Source organism: Siniperca chuatsi, linkage group LG8, assembly GCF_020085105.1.
Source record: "Siniperca chuatsi isolate FFG_IHB_CAS linkage group LG8, ASM2008510v1, whole genome shotgun sequence".
Taxonomy (NCBI): Eukaryota; Metazoa; Chordata; class Actinopteri; order Centrarchiformes; family Sinipercidae; genus Siniperca; species Siniperca chuatsi.
Genome location: NC_058049.1, coordinates 22,652,086 through 22,673,545, shown reverse-complemented (window position 1 = coordinate 22,673,545; position 21,460 = coordinate 22,652,086). Strand labels below are relative to the sequence as shown.

The following is a 21,460-nucleotide window of genomic DNA, read 5'->3' as shown; positions in this document are numbered from 1 at the left end:
AATCTTTCACACATTCAGACAGCATTTATGTTACGTTTGAAAGACATTTGCAATCAGACAGTAGAAGTTAATCTGTGAAATGTGATGGTAAAGAACAGTTAGAGTGTAGCTTGGCAGAGGGAGACTTGTTCAATGTTTTGTACTGCAGGATTGCAAAATATTTTGCAGGTGCAGTTCTGCATCAAGCAGCAGAAGCAGGTGGATCTTGCAGACCTCCGCCTACACTGTCAAGTAATGATAAAACACAATATGCAAGCAAAATGTATTATGGCCTGGAAAACAGTAATCAGACCAACCACTAGTTTAATATAGTCACACAACAACTATTCAAAATACGGTAGAAGGGGAGAAAATACTAAGAAATGGTTCAAAAAATACTTAAACGTAAAGGTCCTGCATTGAAAATGTTAATTAAGTAATAGTATATAATCAGGAAAATGTACTTAAAGTATTAGAAGTAAAAGTACTAAATGCAGAAAAATGTCTCCTGTCACTGTTATACTTACTATATGTATCATTAGATTATTATTACTCATGCATTCATGTAAAAGCAGTATTTTACTGTTGGTTGATGTGGAGCTCATTTTGAACCATTTTGTATCAGACTGCTACTAACGATTATTTTCATTAAGGATTAATCTGCTGATTACTTTCTCCATTAATCGATTGATTGTTCGGTTTCTAAAAATTCAGAAAATAGTGAGAAATGCCGTCACAATTACCCAGAGCCCAAAGTGACTTCTTCACAGTGCTTGTTTTTGTCCAACCAATAGTACAAGCCTCAAATATAAAAAAACCCAGAAATATTGTAAAAAAACCCCCAAAGTAAAATAACTAAAAGGAAAAGCAGCAAATCCTCACATTTGAGAAGGTGGATTAATAATTTCAGCTGTACAGCTGTTTTGTATGCAAAACTCTTAATTTGTAAAGTAACTAGTAACTAAAGCTGTCAGATAAATGTCCTGGAGTGAGTACAATATTTCCTCTGAAATGTAGCGGAAGTATAGGCATACAAAGTGGCATGAAAAGAAAATACTCATGTGAAGTACACGTACCTCAAATTTCTACTTAAAGGCAGTACTTGAGTAAATGTAGCCTGCTTAGTTACATTCCACCACTGGTGTGCGTGCGTGTGTGTGTGTGTGTGTGTGTGTGTGTGTGTGTGTGTGTGTGTGTGTGAACAGACCCCTGTTTCAACACTCGCCAGTTTGAACTTATTGAGCCTATCTGCTCGAGGTGAAAAATGTGCCAGGCTTGCAGCATCCCGCGGACGTCATGGCAACCTGTGGGGAGGCAGCAGGGGCGGTCCTGCCTCTGTACGTGTGTGTGTGTGAGCTGTCTGATATTTTGTTGTAGTCTGTGCTAGTGGCTGAGCAGGACGGTCAGAGGGGAGCAGTGCAGCAGCAGCAGCAGCAGCATCAGAGGCGGGTGGGAGGCTGGTAGGATGTTGCGTCTGCGCTGCCGATTAGGCTGATCATAGCCGGAGCAACGATGCAGTGACAGTCTACAAGAAGACACGGGCGCGCGCGCACACACACACACACACACACACACACACACACACAGAGAGAGAGAGAGAGAGAGGGAGGGAGGGAGAGTAACACACGATTGCGCACGAGAGATGATCCGCTCCTAGACTATGGCACCGTCGGGCTCGCGTAGTATCAAGAAGGGCTGTCAGAGAGTTTTGTACTGGATCCCGGTCCTGTTCATCGCCCTCATAGTCGCTTGGTCATACTACGCCTATGTTTTGCAGCTTTGCATAGGTAAGAAACCAGCTGTCTGGGTAGTATGAGGAGGAGGTGTGTGTGTGTGTGAGAGAGAGAGAGAGAGGGGGAAATGCCTCTGACTGGTGTGTGTATTTTTTTTTTTTTTTTGTAATGGGGTGGGGAGACATTTCTGTTTCAGCAGTTTGTGGTCCAAGCTGATTTTTTGGATGCAGAAGACTGGCTTGTTGTTTATGCAGTGTGTGGACAGTGTCAGTCACATGACAGCAACAGTTCAACCAGGAATTGTCATCATATTATTGCACAAAGAAGTGGCAATGATGTCTTTTTGCATGAAAAACAGAAGTTCAATATTTGCAAATCCAAAGTATTTGACAACCTGCTTTTATTGTGAAGGAGCTTTTATGGCACATACATTATCACAGGATACAGAATATGATTAGGATAGGATCCACCACTGCCACTCTATCAGCACTATCTTAAAGACTTACTGTAATGCCTTCAGGCTCATGTAGTCGCTGAGTTTCATTATCTGAATTTATACCCTCCACCACAACACCAGCAACTTTATCTTTTGGCAAGAAGTCTGACTGTAATGGCTTTTGAGCCAGGTCTGCCTCCTTCCTTCACGATGCCTCCAGCTGCTGAGCATTGGATGGTGCGGTTACAGACAGTGAGCCTTCTCGGTGAACGGTGAGCACAGAGTTGACCTGGATAGTGAGTAATGGTTTCTAGGATGTCTCAGAGGAGTCTCAGCAGCCTACTCCTGTGCTCCATTTGGCAGCTTGTCAGACCACTAGGAAAGCAGTTCGCTTCTGTCAAAAGGGGGATGAAATGGAGACGGTTTAATGAGACCAAACAGAGGAAAACACAGGGAGGGAGGGTTTGATGTTCAGACTGTTTGTTCCTAAGTCTGATCTTCTCCAAATTTAGCCAGACATGCGATCCAGCTTGAACTGAAAGGGTACACCTTTACATTTGCCTTTACACCTAATCAGTGAGACTTAAGTATGCTGCAGGAGTCATAGTGCCATGTCACTGGGTTCACCAGCACGGGTGGGGCCAGAGGGGTGGAGCCCCCTGAAATCTAATCTACCAGAGTCAGAAAGTGATAGGTTGGTATCATTAATGGATGACTAAAAAGGGCCTACTGGGTACAGGCCCAGGGCCCCTGGACCAGAACCTCTGTATGACTGTTAAAATTTCTTGCTGTAAAAAGACCACAAAGAGACGCAAAATGACCACAAAGAGATGCAAAACGACCACAAAGAGATGCAAAACGACCACAAAGAGATGCAAAACGACCACACAGAGACAAACAGCGATCACATAGAGATGCAAAATGACCACAAAGAGACAAAAAATGACCACATAGAGACTCAAAAGAACCATAGAGACAAAAAACAGAGATGCAAAATGACCACAAAGAGACAAAAAACAACCACAAAGAGACAAACAGTGATCGCACAGAGATGCAAAATGACCACAAAGAGACAAAAAACAAACAGAGATGCAAAACGACCACAAAGAGACAAAAAATGACCACATAGAGACTCAAAAGAACCATAGAGACAAAAAACAGAGATGCAAAATGACCACAAAGAGACAAAAAACAACCACAAAGAGACAAACAGTGATCGCACAGAGATGCAAAATGACCACAAAGAGACAAAAAACAAACAGAGATGCAAAACGACCACAAAGAGATAAAAAAATGACCACAAAGAGACAAAAACAACCACAAAGAGCCAAAAAACGACCACAGAGACGAAAAACAGCAATAAAGATGTGAAAAAGACTATACAGAGATGCAAAGCTACCAAAAGAGATGCAAAACGACCCCAAAGAGACAAAAACTGACCAGAAAGAGAAGAAAAACAACAACAAAGATGTGAGAAAAGGCCACACAGAGACGGAAAACGACCACAAAGAGAAAAAAAACAACCGCTGCGTTTCTCATAATCCATCCATGACTGAAAGCTATTTTGAGTTACTATAATAAATAGCAGCTATTTATTGATATTATTTCATGTTAGAGTATTTAAAGTTGTTTATTTGGCATTCAGTTATTAAACGCAATGAACAATGTAACATTTAATAATGTACAATTTATTATTGCCAAGAAGCAGGGCTTTAAATGTGACTCGTAACACATTTTTACTAATTTTACAAATGTGTCCCTTTTCTTTAAATCTGTGCCCTAGTCTGACCCCTCCCCAAATAAAATCCGCCCCTGTTCACCAGAGAGGGCAGCCAGTGTCTGTTCCAGGATGAACCTCTTCTAGAGTTACAGGACGCCATGTGTCTGCTGCCACCCATGAGATATTGAGGCGTCCTTCATTACTGCAGGGTGACAGAAAAGCAAAATCAGTTTCGGCAGGCTTTTTAAAAACCATCTTGTTTTGTATCCTGCAGAACAAGAGCCAGATTGTGATGCATTCGAGTCACATGGGAAGGACAGATGAAAACAGCAGCAGCAGGGCAGGATAGCGGTTGCTCAGGGGCTAGCATGTGCTCTGCAGACAGACACACAGACAGTTGTGTGAAAGTATCAGCTGATACCTCTCATTCGGCAGCTCAGTTAATCCCATTGTCTGGCTTACATAATTCACCCTAAGCAATCTGCCGTTGACCCACTTTCTTTTGAAGCACCGAATGTCAGCCTTTGAACAGTTGGTCCTTTTTTGTTAAAAATGTGAAATCAGGTGGTCACCTGATTTCACATCCATGAAAATCCATGTATTGTTGGAAATGTACCTTGCAAGAATGCAGAGGGAAAGAGAAAGAGAGTACGGTCGTGACCATAATGCTCTCATAGACACTTTAATATATACAGTACATCCTTGCACAAGCCCTTAATCACACACACACTGTCAGACTCTGGAGCTTTTATGCTGGCAAGGAGGCATGCACACGATTTTTGGCGGCATGCCTTGATTCAGCATCTTGGCTTACCTTTCCTCAGTTCCTGCTGTGTGCATATGTGTGTGTGTGTGTGTGTGTGTGTGTGTGTGTGTGTGCTGCTTTACAGGCTAATTGCTAAAGATGGATGATTCTGTATGCTCAACTAATCATTGCTTAGGACAAATATAAAACAGTGTCAGGTCTCCACGTTTATCTTTTTATGTTTGAGTCCAGATCTTTAGGTGTGCGTTTGGGAAGATTTTGGGGTGCTCATCAAGTGTGTGGGTGCTGATGTCGGCCTGCAATCAGCAGCTTCGCCCGGTCCCCTCTGTGGGAGTTGTTGCAGCTGTCAGCATTCACATACACACACACACAAACTGTGCGCGATGTTCCTGTTGTTTTCAATGTCTTTTGTCAATGTACAGTAATGCTTATCTATATGAGAGGAACAATGAGTCGAACTAGTGTGCTGTACATTGATTTTGTGACTAGTGTGGTATTGGACACTGGGATTAAGGGTTTACGGAGTCAGCATTTCCCAGTTTTTCTAATTTGAATTCAGACATTGACTGTCAGTCAAACACATGTCATGTAAAATACACCATAAAATTAAAAGACAAATAAAACAAATTTTCCCCATGTTGACCTACAAATTTGGGAACATCCTAAAATGCTCCACAGTGTCTTTCACCTTCTTTTATTCAACACAGACCTGACTGCGTCTTCTCATTTTTAATTTTTCAGAGTCCATTGAAGACACAGGAGAAAAGGGTAAGTGTTGCTGTTTAACATCAAGAGGAATCACAAGTGTCTTCAGCTGTTCTGTATCTGTTAAGATGTGGAGTAGAGTTTAGGCCAGAGAGGCAGGCAGCCCACATCAAAACACTATAATCAGCCTGTATCAGCTGGAAGTGTGTCATAAGATTTGTTTTCATTAACTCAGTTATATGTTTAAATGCAGGCTTTTATTCAGTGTGCATTTTGTATCTATCTTGAGTCTAGAGATGCATCGAAAGAGACCAAACCACAATTATCTTTGATTTTCAGACATGCTAGCAGCATGGTTCCAGCAATGTCAGTCTGACAGTCAGTCAGCAACAATTAGATGTATTTCCATGAAATTATGTACAGACATTCATCCCGACATTCGTCCCAGGAGGATGAATCCCAGTGATTCTGGTGACCCTCTGACTTGCCACCATGAGGTTCACATTTGTGGTTTTGAGTTATTAGACAACTATTGGATGGATTGCCACGAAATCTGGTCTAACACTGTCCCCCTAAGGATGAATTAGAATCACTTTAGTGATCTGACTTTTCATCTAGCGCCACCATCAAAGTAAAATTTCAGTTTGTCAAATACTTTTGGTTTATGACCAAATACCTGCAAAAATAACTGTGTTTAGTGCTAATTAGCAAATGTTAGCATGCTGACATGGTAAACATTGTACCTACTAAATATCAGCAAGTTAGCATTTGTCATTGTGAGCATGTTAGCGTGCTGACGTTAGCGTTTACCTCAACGCACCACTGTGTTATCCTAAGTGCAGAGCCGCTAGCATGGCTGTAGAATATAAATGAGTCACTGTTGCTGCCTTATCGTGCAAAAAAAGAGAACTAAATGTAACATGTAAACTTCATTGTCCTGGTCAGATAGGAGTGCAGTTACACAAAACGGATGTCTTTACAAAATAGTGTACAAATCAGCACCAAAATGACACCAATGCAACTGCTCAGTCTGAGATACCCTATATAAATATTTGTCCCACCCCACAATTTAAGAAATGATTAGATTCTAATCAAAGTCATGTTGATCTCAGTGAAGCTGACTTTGTGCATTTGGTCCTGTTTCTTTTTTCGGACCCTATTTTTTTCTTTTTTTTTTCTTTTTTTTTTTTAGATTTTTACACTGACCCAGCGTGCATAACATGATTGGATACTGATTTTGACATAATTGGAATATTTTTCATTTGCCAGTGAAAACAAAACAAATTACATTGAATCACACCAATATTATTAATATTCGATGAAGCTGCAAACTGTGAGTAAAAGGTTAAATACACACCACTCATGATAGACGATAGATGAGGATGACTTGTTTATGTTTTTCTGCTTTCAGTTGTATACTTGCTGGTGTACCATGTAATTTTCATCATGTTCGTGTGGGCGTACTGGCAAACCATCTTCACCAAGCCCATGAACCCCCTGAAGGAGGTTAGTGTGTCTGACTGCGACGCAGCGTTATTGCCGGCTGGGATGATGAGGCATGGTGGGAAGTGCAGATGTAGGTTACACAGCCTCCCTGTGTGATTGAACGCTGCATTTAGACTAATAATACTTTCCAGTGGAAGCGCCTGGAGCTGCATTGTAATGGTTTTGATCCTGACCGCAGCACTTCAGCTCTGCAGGGTGAACACACGCATGCATACATCTTGGAGTGGACACTCAGAGAAAAGCCACAATTGCGTTTGCATTTCAGTTTGAACTGAGGCGAAGCACACATGCAGGCAATAATCACCTCATATGAAAGGTTTCCTTTAGGAGATGTGATCGCTGGATCACTCGAGGTTTTGAAATTGTAATAAAAGTCGAATTTCAGCTGTGCTGTGCTGTTTGTTATCAGCAGAGTTATTTGTTTCCGTTGTTCAATCATAAATCGCCTGAGCGGCTGAAAGTAATATCGCAGCTCTCTGCTGCTTTGCTCCCATTTGCCTGCTGGGGCAGAAAGACCCCAAACAAATGGAAGATACAGAAATACCCGTCACTGCCTGATGAGCTGCAGCTTCACAGTAACAGACATCACTGCATTAGACACTAACACAGCTTGTTTATCTCACAAACAGTTTGAATCTGTGTTACCTAATGTAAGGATGTGATTAATCAGAAATACAGATAGAGCTATTGATAAATCGCAAGCGTTGTTTGTCTTTCCCTCTGTGTTCTGCCCTACATAGTTTCACCTGTCCTACTCTGACAAAGAGCTGCTGGAGCGTGAAGATCGGGGAGAGTCTCAGCAGGAGATCCTGAGGAGGATAGCCAAGGATCTGCCCATCTACACCCGCACCAACTCTGGAGGTACAGTACAGCACACGCTGCTGCTGATGCGGAACAACAGGAGCAGTCTAGACTGACATGCAGCTCTCAGAGCTCATTTCACCCCCGTCACCTTGTTAGTGTGGTCAAGTGTTAGGAGAGGCTGCTGCTGACGGCTGTGTGATTGAATTGGCTGTGTCTCCTCAGCAATCCGTTTCTGTGATCGCTGCCAGCTGCTGAAGCCTGATCGATGTCACCATTGTTCAGTGTGTGATAAGTATGGCTCTCTGCTCATGCACCTATAGAGAAAAGACCACACCATATATATTGCATTCTGGCAGGCAGAGTAAGATTCAATTACACTGACGTCTGACCCTGCTGTGTTACAGATGCATCCTGAAGATGGATCACCACTGCCCGTGGTATGTAGTGGCACTCTTTCATAAACCAGCCGATAGCAAATATCAGTGACACTACCAATGTATCACTCTACTCGCATGGTGTTGTTAGTATATCCTTGTGATTACATCATTTCCTTTTCATTAAAGGGCCCACAGTATTCAGGTTTCATGGTTTCATGGAAAAGGTTTTTTTTTTTACTTCAGCACCACACTGCCCAGTGACATTCAAGTCAACGGGGCTTGTAAACATATGGAAACACAAAGAGCTTGTTTACTGGACACAATTTGACACAGTAACCTCTCATCCTGCCAGATGACAGATTTTGGCAGCAGAGGGAGACAAAACAAATTTCACTTGGTGTAATTTTTTTGTTCAACATGATCGGTTTGTCTGCTCTCTGTGCAATTATGTACCGTGTCTGGGAGAAATTCAGGAAAAAAAGCTGAATATAAGAATAAGTCACAATGCAATATGCCATTGGATCATAAAGCAATAAGATCCAGTTGTTTCCTGTAATGCTCTCCAAAAATGCCTAGTGTGAACATGTCCTTAGCCTTCTTACACACAACGTAATCACTACTGGTCCCTGATTGGCTGAAAATACCTCTAATTCACATGAAACAAACCTTCTGATAGAAATATTTCTTGTTAAGTTCTGCCGACCAGTTGTGATGCATTTACCTGTTTTCCAGTCTGAAACGGGCTGTATTAATGATGCCGTTTTCCCACACTGACCTGCATCCTTTCATTCTTGTTGCAGGGTGAATAACTGTGTGGGATTCTCCAACTACAAGTTTTTCATGCTGTTCTTGGCATATTCGCTACTCTACTGCCTTTTTATAACTGCTACAGATCTTCAATACTTCATTAAATTTTGGACAGTAAGTATGGCTTCTCCACCACAACGTGAACCACTGATTATATGATGCCATTTTTTTTGTGTGTTAGCACAAAATATCCCTAGTCGAATCTGAATGGACATCTGAAAACATGCATTCTGTGTTAAATATGTGTTATTTGATTTCTTTTCACAAGGCTGGAGGTAGAGCACATTTCCGTCTGAAAGAATACCTGGTATGAGCCAACCAACTAGTTAGTGGCCCTGATATACAAACAGTTTACTAAGTTCCCCTAGAATAGTTGAGTAGAAATCTCTCAGCTCCCACTCAGTCTCAGAGTGTCTTAGTGTCCCGCTCTGTTTTGGTGCAGTTGTGTTGATTGTTTGTTTGTTGTTTCCCCCTCAGAACGGCCTCCCAGACACTCAGGCGAAGTTCCACATCCTGTTCCTCTTCTTCTCGGCCTCCATGTTTTCAGTCAGCCTGGCTTCGCTTTTCATCTATCACTGCTGGCTCGTCTGCAAGAACAGATCCACCCTCGGTAGGTGGCGTGCTTCACGCCTGCATATGCGTGTGTGTTTGCGCGTTCCGTTTGGGGATGCAGTAATTATACAGCCTCTGTTGGACGGCAGCTCTCTCATCTTTGTGCACGTTATGTTTCTGCTCTCAGTTATGGTGTCGTCTTTGCGCTAACGATGAAGGATGTTTCATTGCATTTTTCCCACCGTCAGTCACCGTCCTCATCAGCGCAATGACTTGATGAGCCTCTCTGGGCCGTTATCAGACAGAGCGCTTTCTCATTATGTGTGCACAGTGGCACACTTTGTCTGTGTGTTGAGGAGGGGGGATTATCCGGAGGAGTATGTTACAGTGTAATGCAAAGACACAAGGCTCAGAGCAGTAAGCAGCTTAGTAACAGACACTGCTAAGAAGAGAAGTCACACATGGCGGCACAGTCTGAGATCTGCTTTTCCTGTACAACAAAGACACTTTCATTCAGAGTCGTTCCATTGATGCAGCCGTTCAGCAGGAATCGTTCGTGTGTTGATCCGTTGTCTGAATGAGCTCCTGTTAATAGTCTGAATAATAGATTATGTAAAGGCTGAGAGGGAGTGCTGTATTTATTCATCTTCATGTCAGACTGACTCTTCTTCTTCTCCTCGCAGAGGCCGTGCGTTCTCCAGTGTTTCGCCACGGCACAGATAAGAACGGTTTCAGTCTGGGCTTCAGTAAGAACTTCCGCCAGGTCTTTGGTGATGAAGCTAAATACTGGCCTATTCCCATTTTCTCCAGGTAAGGTCTTATGGGCGTTTGTTAAAGGCAGTTCAAAAGAAAATCATCTAAATTATATATCAAATAAAAATTAAGAAACATAATTAGACTTAAGGAAAGCAAACTAAAGAAACAAATCCAATAAAGCAAGTCTGTGTGTTAAGAAATGATTTATAACTTTCTACTGGCAGTTTAGGAGCCCTGATGTCATTTTTTGTATGTTCTGTTTATTCTCAAAAACACAAAAAGCACAATCATACACCATACGCGTAATTTTCCATTTTCTCCCCCTCAATCATTCCCCCAAACACAGAACTAATCACACTGCCTCAAATGTCAGCACTTTAGCAGTATTAATACCTCAAGGAGTATGCACAAAATAAATAAAGAAAGAAAATGCAGGAAGGTATTAAAGATGGAAAAACAGATAAACAAGTAATGGGTTAAAAAGGAGCCTAAGGTAACAGAAAAGAGTTATGAATCTAGAGCGAGAGTCTTCAATTTATCAAAGTATTGTATGGTTGGACCCCAAGTAGATCTGAATTTCTCAAGATGCCCCCGCAGCAAAAACTTTATTTTCTCTAGTTTTAGAAAGAACACTGGATCCCTCAGCCACATAGAAGAATTTGGGGTATGAGGTGACTTCCGATCCATTAGGATTTTCTTATGTGCCAAAAGGTTTGAGAAAGCAATTATGTTTTTGTGTTTATTTTTTAAAGTCTGATCTTTGTCCCCCTGAACGCCAAAGATGCACATCCAGGCGTTGGGTTGAAGATTTAGACTAAAGGACTTTGAATATTGTATTCCAGTAATTTGTTAGTTGTGGGTTGAAACCACAACAGGTGCAAGATCTGCTGGTGAATTGTGATGACCTGTAATTTTGTGTCTAGACTGAAGGACAATCAGGTCAAAGACTTCAGGCTCCACAACTCTGCAATGTGGCTGATCTAAAAATTAGATCAGTAAAATCAAATCCAACTCATAACCTGTGGAGAAGCTAAGATTTGGGTTATATGGTGTCTTAGATTGTAAGACCTGACTGTAAGGCGTCTAAAAATGATGTCAAGGGCATCCTTACATCTCTCTACTGTCAACTCTAATAAAGGCATAAAATGGCCAAAAAATATATGTATAGAAAATTGTGTAAAAGAAATCTGAAGCAGAGAACGTGTGAATTGTTTAGTGCACACTGATCACCTGTACAGAAGCACATTATGTTGATATGTACAGTTTATGAGTTATATAATGCATTAATATTTGTGGAGGCCAATTGAGTCCAGTTGTATTTATAACACAGCATCTGTATACAGTACAAACTCCATTCAGATTTCAAAATGGTGTCTATTGCTCACTGATCTATTGTAAATAAGGTCATTATGACGATGTGTGTGTATATATATATATATATATATATATATATATATATATATATATATATATATATATATATATATATATATATATATAAGGTCAATGAGTTTTCACATTAATTATACAGTCAGCATCGATGTGCAGCAATGGCACACATTTTCTTCAGAAAATGCTTCTGTAGTTCAGAGAAGTCTTGAATGAATGAAGTCACCATTCAGTTTGGGGATTAGTGAACCCTGTCACTTAGTCTGAAACAAAGTGGTTCAAAAGAGGGAGCTGTCCCAAAGGAGACGAGAGAGTATTCACTTCAGTAAACAACAACATCACCACTGTGAATTAATGCAGAAGCTCCATCTTTGCAAAATGAGTAATTCATGCTGACAGAATGACTAATATTATGAATATACATATATACTTTTTGGCAACCACAGTCGCATTATTAGAACAGAAACCCCCAAACGTTACATTTGTGAGTGTGTAAACAAAAGACTGTTGTTGCGAAGAACAAAAATCAGAGACAGTTGTGATTGGATACAGAAGCCCATTTTGTTCCATTATTTGCAACAACTAGTTACTACGTATGTATTTATTCTGTAAACTAAACCACTGTAATACTCAAACACATGGAAAGGTTTTTTTTGGAGTTGTTTTGCAAAACTATTTTTTTGTGTGGAAATACTGACATTACAGTGAGACTATGTGACATTTAAAAGACGAAATAACACAACCCTCCTCTTATAAATGAAAAGCTAAATTCATAAGCAACCTTACTTGGTCTGGTATGACCAGTAGCTTATGGGCTGATGTTAGCTAATCTTAGATAGATATTGCTGTATATGTAACATTACTGAGGCAGTTCACTCTTCTCTACTTGTGCTACTGTTACACTATGTTTTAGCATTTACCATTATCCCATAATTGCCACTGGTAGTTACATAGACTTGCATTAATATAATCTGCAGTCTTTATTAGCCATCATTTCCACATACATAAAATAAAATACATCAATAGAGACTTCAATAATTCTGTTGACGTTTAAAATATCCCCTACATTGAACAGATTTATTACCAGCTAGTTATTTAAACATCAAGCTGTTCTTTCTGCTGGCTCTCCAGTTTAGGGGACGGTTGCTCGTTCCCAACCTGTCTGGTGAATCTGGACCCCGAGCAGCCCTCCTCACCCACTGGCTCCAACCCTGCCAACAAGGGGTGAGTAAAAAAAAAAAAGAAGAACACACACATCCATAAAAAGGTAACTATAGGTACAGCGCAGAAACAAGTCAGCCCCTAGTGGTTTATTAGCCCTGTTGGTTTAATGATGCAGGAAAATCACCTTGCAGCAGTTATGACCTTGCAGTTTTAAATGAATCATCCAGATTATGGGGGTTAAAGGATCTAGGAATATTTTATTTAAAGAAGGATGTGAGCCCAGAAAAACTCCTCAGTGGGCCCAAGATTCCTGGCTTCATCCCTGCTCATGTGTAGGTTTTGTGTGTTTCCAGTGCAGCAGAGGGCCGCCAGTTCCCCTCCAAGCCGCTGAGGGAGTCTCAGAGCCGACTGCTCACCAGCACCCCCTCCTGGACGGAGAGTGACAGTGCAACAGACAAAGACAAGAATGGTAAAATAATCTTATACTCCTTAGAATGGGTTTCTCCCATTACAACCCTAAGAAAACAAATTACAGAGTTAAAACAGATTTCTAATTACTAAAATGATGGCTTTTATTCCACCTGTGTGTTTGTTTAGGTGCCAGCAACCAAGGGATGACCATAGAAAATGAGGCGTAACCAGAGTTAGAGATACACGTGACACCTTCAACCCAGAAAAGTAAGTGTACAGTCATATAGACACTATCCACATATCAACATATAAAATCAACATCTGTTACTATGTGTTTCACCCAACAGGTCTATGCTGCCCCCTCCTCGGTGTTTGTGCCTATCAGAACGTAACGTGGTGGTGACATCATCAGTATTTGTTGTTTTCCATACTGCACCCTGCTTCTGAGAGGTTTACATGACTGATATCACGTACAAAATGACTATTATCACCAGTATTGCTGTTATTGTTATAAGCAACCATATCTGCTGCTATCTGAAAGTACAAGAACAAGTGGATTGAAATTGCTTTCCAACAATCACGTTTTCTTTTGTTTGCATATGAATAAGCACAGAGCAGCAATGGAAGAGACGTTTTTTCACTTTGTATACTACAAGATCAATCCGAACTTCTTTTGTATGTTACAGTAGAATTACTTGTTTTATGTTGTTTTCATAGCTTAGCACAAAAGTAAATGCTGTTATGAGTTTGCCAAATGTTTGCAGATTAAGTATAGATTTGTAGTGGTGTTAATGTGACGTAACTGATATTCCTTTAGTCTTTTTTTTTTTTTTTTCCCAGTGGAGTTTTTTTTGTGCAGGGTGGCAGGTTTTCCACTCACCATGCTGAGTGTCATGGAAGTTCAAATGATGCATGCTCTCATCTCAGGATGTCAACACAAACACACCTTGTTGTAGTGATCTGTACCACAAGATGTTCTCTCCTTTTGCTTGGAAACAACAAAAAAAAAAAAAGTGGATTAATTAGTCATTTGAATAAGGGCTCTTCTGACTTGTTATAGCATGAGTGAGGATGTTGCTGTCACACTGAAACACCTGTGACAGCGTGTCCCTCTGCCAAATATCTAAACTGCTGTCTGGTAGCATGCAGCACACGTCAAACTGCCGGCCAAAAGCTTCCTGACTGTCTCTGGATGATTAAACCATCACTGAAAACTAGTTGGGAGAATGTATGCTTGTTTCAAAAAAGCTTCATGGGGACAAGTCAGTGTCAATCTATATTTTTCTATTCTTCTGTCTGTATGACTGAAGAGACAATATGGATGTGTGAGGCAATGTACTGTACAGTCGTGATGCCTTATAAGAATAAAAGGAGCTCATCTTCAGCCTCTTAATTCAGCTCTTTGTTGCACGTCGAGAGTCATTAAAGAGATGTGATGGCCAAGAGCATTTTATGGTAGAAAACTTTCAAGCCTTTATTTACAAAATAATCTAAAAACAATCCTCTTGTATATTGCATATTCTTCTTTTACTCCTTTAAAGTGTGAAAGATGTGCTGCAAAAAGAAAGAAAAGTGTTTCAGTTATCAGCTTTTGTCACAGACGGAGGTTAATAAGTCGTGAACCTACACTTCAACACACACCTATGGAAGTTCAGGATACTATTCAACAACACAGCATTTATTCAAACGTTTTAGTACATGCGGCTGTTCTACGCAGCATGATTTAACTGGAAAGCAATTCAAAACACAAATAAATTAAAAAACAGCACAAAAATGTCATTCAAAGGCCAGAACTACAAGTGAAATGAACTCCACTGGAACAAAATTTTGCTTGTTAAAAGGCAATGTTTTTTTTTTCCCCCCAATGAGAAAAAAGTTTTTTCTTCTTTTATTACAACACTAAAACTACAGAACCTTAATATGAATTAAAAATGAAAATTTACTCTCAACAGAGTACTGATTAACCTCAGAATGTCTTGCAGCAAGCGAGCATTATTTTTTAAATACATTTTAATTGTGTTTTAAGGTCTGGTGAATTTGGTTGAAACCAGCGCACGACCATGTAGAGAGGTGATGCATCTGTGTTCGTGTGTGCTTGTGTCAATGAGGGTGTTTACATGCACAAATAATCCACATTCCTCCAACTTAAGTATGCATCTAGTACTTACTGTATATATATATATATATGTCCTTGAATGTGACTACTCTGAGCATTATCATAAATACAAAAAGGAAAACAGCATCTAATAGTAAGGAGGAAATGGTGTTTTAGTATCCCATCTACGTATAAGCAGAATACACCAGCTTGCTAGTTAAAGGCTTCTCACAGTGGGATTAGAGCTTATTCAGGTCATTAGAAACAATATCTTTATATGTACAAATGAAAAAAGAAACTTCAATGAGATATTCATGTGCAAGTAAACAGACTCACTGAGAGCTCCCTTTCTCATTATCGTACAAGAAATCCAATGACAGAGGGCGAGCATACTGACATGTGGTGTATTCGTGTTGAATGGGGCGTCCATTCGATGTCAGATAACCAGCACAATAAATTAAAGTTTAAAAGATAAGAATGCAGCTAATTTTAAGGCTGAGCGTGGTGAGAGCGGCTGTTGTGATAGTAAAGATTTACATGTTCACAATGTAAAACGGGAACGTAGAGAAGGCAACAAAGAGGAGAGAGACACCAGAAACATTTTCAGCTTTCCATATAAAATCAGGTTAGAGCTTTAAAGTGCAAAACATTTCTACAGAACATTTTAGGAAAACTAAAATCCCATCTTTTCAAGCATGTTAAATGATCCAACCAGACCGTCTACACCGCTTCATAGGAATAAGACTAAATTCACACACACAGCCAGCAGGGGCATGTGTGAGGACAGCTGTGATTTTTTTTTTTTGACCATCATACTCAGTTGTCTACGGTGCCTATGAGAAACAACTTGCTAAAATGATGTGTGTATGTTTTGTGTTCTTCCATTATTATCATTCGGTTGGCGAAGCTTGGCTTCAGCGCCACACTGATTGTGCATGTGAACCGCAGGATGGGAGAGTTTCAGAGCGATGTCACGACTGCTGCTTGTTAGCCTCCTCTTCGTAAGCGTTCCCTGTTCCGTTCTGGACGTAGGCCGAGCCGGAGCCGAGCCCATACAAGTGACCACAGTACTTTGCATCATCGATATGATCCTCAAAGAACATCTGCGGGGACAAATAACAAACAGCGGATACTGAGAACAGACACGTACACATTTAACAACATATAGTTAAATGCATCATAATTCATATATAAGTTTATGTTTAAAACGCTATGATAGCATCATCATGTGAAATACAGGCATTGATGTGTTTCTTCCCAACTCTATTTATTGTGGTGGTAAGCTGTGCTGTAAAGTGACTAGCACAGTGGTTAAGGCAGAATCCTTTAACTGTGTCATCAGTTGTTTTCTTCCCCCTGTCTTTTTCATCTTTACCAGCCTTGCAAAGCATTTCAGAAGCTCGGATTTCACAAGGAGAGCATTCTGAGAAATGGATACATTTCAGCGGACATTTCAGTTTCTAGAGAGCCACAATGTTTTAAAAAAAATAAAAAATTGAAAGTTTGAAGCCAAGACCAACGAGAGAGGCAAGGGACTGGTTCATTAGTCCAATTCAATCAGGTGCTGGAAGGGTTTTGGGGCGGAAACGATTTTTCTATTAATTGATTAGACTAGCGACAGAAAAATTATCATCTACAATTTTTATAAACAAACATTCAACTAAATATTCACTGTTTCCTGTTCTCAAAATGCACAGATTTGCTGTTTTTTTATTTTGTAAATTAAATATCTTTGGGTTTTGGACTGTTTGTATCTGAAGATGCCAACTTAAAAATAATTGACAAATCAATAGTGAATAATGACAATAATCTTTAGCTGCAGCCCGAGAGGGTTTCAAATGTTTTTGCGAAGCAGAGCACTTAAATCCATCCCAGAGAGAGAGAGAGAGAGAGCGGAGAGTTGAAAATGTTATTATAGCGAGGAAGAAAAATGTTTTCTGTTCCATCAATTTCATCATTTAATGTCATTAGAGAGTGAATTCTGCTGCTTGTTTTATCTTATCTGACAGTGCACAAGCACCGAAAGACAGGACAAGTTGGGACTCTCTGCTGCTGTATGCATCCATGCAGTCGACATGAATAAACATTGGGAAAAAAATAAAATAAATAATGATAAATAAATAATAACAATAACAAATACACACACACACACACACACACACACACACATATACACAGCTGATTTTGTGCATAAGAGATGATGATTGCGATTACAAATTAATTGAAGTGATCTTTCTGACTGATTCAATTCTGACTTGTGCTGTCGTGTTGACAGTTATACAGAAAAGTTACAGGTCCAACCTAGTAAGATTGCCGACGTGACTTTTACGTAAATGTGACCAGGGTGCTTATTCAGACTTGAGACCTACACGTTAAATTGCTATCAGATTAACATAAGGGGGTGCACGTCTGAAAGAGGTTTAATTAATACCTTGGGTTTGAGTTTCACCACACTCACACTACTTAACTCCTCTCTGTGACTTGAGGAGCCTACCTCTCTCATCTTGAAGAAAGCCATGCCTGTGAGTAAAGAGTCAGAGCCAGCCTGATGCTGTGGTCCGATCCTCTCCAGCTCCAGTTGCTCAGCTACTTCCTGCAGCCCGCCCTGACAACAAAACACCGTCTGTCACTCAAGATCCACGTTTCTAGTCAAAGTAAAACCTGAGGGCCCCCCTCACAAGAGATCACAACAGAAAACAAAGTGTAAAGCTTTAAATGAATAAAACAGTAGATACTCTGTGCTACCTGCTGCTGACATATTTGTTTAAGTACCTTCAGGTTTTTACAGCTCTTCATGAGGTACTTGACATCATAAATGACTGGAAAGTACAAGCGAAGAATCTCAAAGAAGTCCACCTCCTCCTCAGGCAGGTTAGCGTTGGACAGAATCTTGATCAGGTATCCAAAGTCATAGCCACTGCAAAACACACATACACAAACACATGCACACCTTTTAACTGTGTTTTTAAAGAGCACACAGCTAGAGGCTCCAAGAGATTTTGTCACTTCCAATCTGCCATGACACAAAGATAATTAAAGACAGCCTGACTGGCTTTCTTTTGCTTATGCCTGTTCCTGCTTGCCCTTAAGTCAAGTGTAATAGACTACTACACAAGCAAGGGCAAATGACTACACAAAGCCACTGCATTGTCCCCAAAAAGATTTGTGATTTGGGACTTTACAACAAGTACCATAGTAATCAATGGCTAATAGGGACTGAAAGAAGATGATTGAGATGCTCAGTTTATTCACAACAGACCAATTATCCAATAACACTGAATTTACAAGAAAACAATGAAAAATAGGATCAATTAAAGAAATACGATGATAAAAACTAAATCAACAAAATGAGCAAGAACATAAATTAAAACAACATGACATAAAAGCCTGCTGGTAAAGGTGTGTTCTAAATACCTGAAACAGATGACAGTGGTGTTTCAAACCTAAGCTTTGTTTATTTTCCAAAGCCCATGTAGACACTGTGGGAAACTGAGTATGAAATGAAGATGTTAAGCAGCAGAGTGTAGAAAATACTGGCAAAAAGTTGCTTCGTCACTGGAGATCAATATAACAACAACAGCAAATTTAACAGGATATTTTTTGTTTTGTTTTAACATGTTTGTACTGTAGGAAAACGATCACAGTTCTGCGTAACATCTTACCTCTCACTAAAAGCCCAAAAAATGACAATAAATAAATAAATAAAAATACAAACATTTTGTTGTTCCTTCTGAAAGGCCACAGCAAATATCACAGTAAACATTTAAACACAGGAGGAAGTCTGTGTGCAAACATGACAAAATATACCATACATTGAGAAATAATATGCTTTCAAACACATAACACACTGATAATACACAGTCAAATGATAATCTATGATACTAAAAACAACACAATGTGTTTCTGATATGTGCATACTGTCTGATAAGTGCTTGTTTATCAACTTACTGACAAGCAAAACATAAGAGATGTTACACCTGGGACAGACAATTTGTGATTTCTGTACATTTTCCAATTTTTCTGAATACTGTGGGCACAACGAACATGATTCCTGTTGTTATGCAGCTGTCTACAGTATAGCTGCCACAATTCAAACATACTTGACCGCACACAAAAATAGCTACTAATCGCAAAAGCAGAATACCTGTGAAAAGACAGCCACTTGACCCCATCACAGAGCACCACTCCTGATGTCATCAGCAGCTCTGCAAAGTACAGCGTCTCGATGCCTTCATCCTCGTGCTTCTTGAACTGAATGCCTGAAGTGGTCAGGAGCTCAATGGAGTCCTGTGCATACATATCTTCTCTGGTGACAAAGACAAACACACACGTCACACTGTTATTATTTCTACCACAAAAGACAATCAAGTAGGTATGAGAGCAGTAACTGAACATCATAGTCATAAAAAATAGTCTACATTTTGTAAGCTGTGGCTGAGGTGTTGTGCTCTGTCAGTGTTTGTAGTTTAAAGAGTTCTAAATGTTGTCTTCGAACAGCATCTAAACTGAAAATATGCATTTTGACAGGGCAGTTTTAACAATGAACACTGTTTAACTTCCTCTAATGTCTCATCGGTGTGTGCTCTAAACAAGCTGAGACACCCTTCCCTTAGCTAGTACGACCATAAAAGGTGAACAAATCATGCCAATTCTAATTTGACACAAGTACATGTTGCATTCGAATCCGTGTTGCTAAAACCATTCGTTTTCTATTAACTGTAAATACCAGTCATTCACACGGGACCAAATACTCAAATACATGCCGTGGAAGTGAGAGAAGCACAAAAGTCATCTTACGTGAGGTTAAACTTAAAGTTGAACTGCCATGTTGATGTTCCTGGAGGGTATTCCCCTTGTTCATTCATAAACGTGAGGCCCAGCTGGATTATCTTGAGCAAATCCACATTGCAGCGCAGTAACTGGTACTGATAGTCAGCGTTGCTTCTGAACTCTCCGATTGGTCTGGCTACTACACCTGGAAACTCTGTGTCCTGTAAAAAGACAGACAACTCACTTTGCACAATGGAAATCTGGGTGTGTCAGACAGTTTTGTCCCCTCCATGTGCATCACTCACCATGGCAATATAGTTGTATTTTCGGATGACATGTCGGATCCTCTTCAGCTCCTCCTCCAGGTTGTTGGCCCAAACCTCACATATTCTTTGGCTGTGATCCACAGTAGCTGCGGGCATAGTGCCACTTCACAATGCAAACAGAAAGATGCAACAAAAAACAAAGAAGACAGAAGCTTCAAGAAGACAGTTGGTTCATAGATCTAGCCCAATATGCTGACCTGTGACAGACCAAATAAGATACCCAAGAAATGCTGACAAACCATTTGGCTAACAATATATAACGTTATAATGTTCATTTCGAGAAATACAACCTGCTCAGGGTATGAAATCAGATATCTCAATGTCAGTCTCAAAATTGGGGAAGCTAACTCAATCTCAGGGCGGTTTGTGCTTCCTTTCAGCTGGGATACTTCCCGTTACCTGCTAAATTAACAAGTTACATCAACGCAAACAGACATGGGAACAGCAGTTGTCTATTCAAGATATGCAGGACGTGCTTGACTGGCTGGCTGGCTGCTGTTAACATTAGCTCGTCGCAGGCAGTTTTCAGCAGCACTTTGGGCTAGCTCGGTGACCTGTAGCAGTTAGCAGGCTACAGACTTAGCGTTTGCTTACATGAGCAGGACAGTGGAGGCTCTCAGGTGGGAGGCTGTGTACAGTTTCAACACACTTCTCAGGTAGACAGCTAGCTCGACAGATAAATAAGAGTGTGTGCAAAACGTGAGAGACGAGTAACTAGCAGCACACACACACACACACACTCGGCGTCACTTTGATACTGCAAAGCTCACTGTAGCTTCGTCAACTTACCGTTCCCCAAACCGGGCAGGTGTGTTTTAAGTGTGTACTATCTGACAACTGTTAATTTGTTCTACGTTATTGTGTCGGGGGTTTTCCGCTAACTTTTAAATAGTTTATATTCAGTATTGTATCGATGTCAACCTACGGCTGCCATCATAGCGGAGCCTACAACAAACGTCATTACGTAAAACAGAAACGTCATGTGCGTATGTACTGTATGCATTGGCCCACGTCCTATTTGTTCGGTGCTGCTGCTTCAATAACTGAAAAAAAGAAAGAAATCATTTGTTCACTGAGAGAAGAAAAGGGTTAAATTGCAGATTTGTGTTTAAACAAATTATTACATGAACGAATTGATCAAAAGTAAATTAAACCTTTAAACTT

At 40.3% G+C, this 21,460-nt stretch overlaps 2 protein-coding genes across 4 annotated transcripts; one reads left to right on the top strand and one right to left on the bottom strand.

Moving 5' to 3' along the window:
- The first annotated feature begins 1,358 nt into the window (after nt 1-1,358).
- zdhhc2 (zinc finger DHHC-type palmitoyltransferase 2) lies at nt 1,359-14,489 on the top strand. Of its 2 annotated transcripts, XM_044204243.1 has the most exons (14): nt 1,359-1,766; nt 5,376-5,402; nt 6,751-6,845; nt 7,586-7,706; nt 7,872-7,941; nt 8,054-8,086; nt 8,827-8,947; nt 9,102-9,140; nt 9,311-9,443; nt 10,069-10,195; nt 12,662-12,754; nt 13,048-13,163; nt 13,292-13,372; nt 13,453-14,489. In XM_044204243.1, exons 1-13 carry the CDS (start codon nt 1,640-1,642, stop codon nt 13,330-13,332), a joined length of 1,143 nt encoding a protein of 380 aa, XP_044060178.1. In that variant the 5' UTR covers nt 1,359-1,639; the 3' UTR covers nt 13,333-13,372; nt 13,453-14,489. The 2 variants fall into 2 exon arrangements, with proteins under 2 accessions (XP_044060178.1, XP_044060179.1); XM_044204244.1 differs by lacking the exon at nt 9,102-9,140 and having other exon boundaries at nt 1,361-1,766.
- A 64-nt stretch (nt 14,490-14,553) lies between these two features.
- Nucleotides 14,554-21,290, bottom strand: cnot7 (CCR4-NOT transcription complex, subunit 7). Of its 2 annotated transcripts, none has more exons than XM_044204245.1 (7): nt 21,086-21,290; nt 20,276-20,399; nt 19,998-20,191; nt 19,345-19,506; nt 17,973-18,117; nt 17,695-17,805; nt 14,554-16,303 (listed from the first exon to the last, which is right to left on the bottom strand). In XM_044204245.1, the coding sequence occupies exons 2-7, from the start codon at nt 20,390-20,392 to the stop codon at nt 16,172-16,174; spliced, it is 861 nt and encodes a 286-aa protein (XP_044060180.1). In that variant the 5' UTR covers nt 20,393-20,399; nt 21,086-21,290; the 3' UTR covers nt 14,554-16,171. The 2 variants fall into 2 exon arrangements, with proteins under 2 accessions (XP_044060180.1, XP_044060181.1); XM_044204246.1 differs by lacking the exon at nt 21,086-21,290 and adding an exon at nt 20,891-21,079.
- Nucleotides 21,291-21,460: the final 170 nt, after the last annotated feature.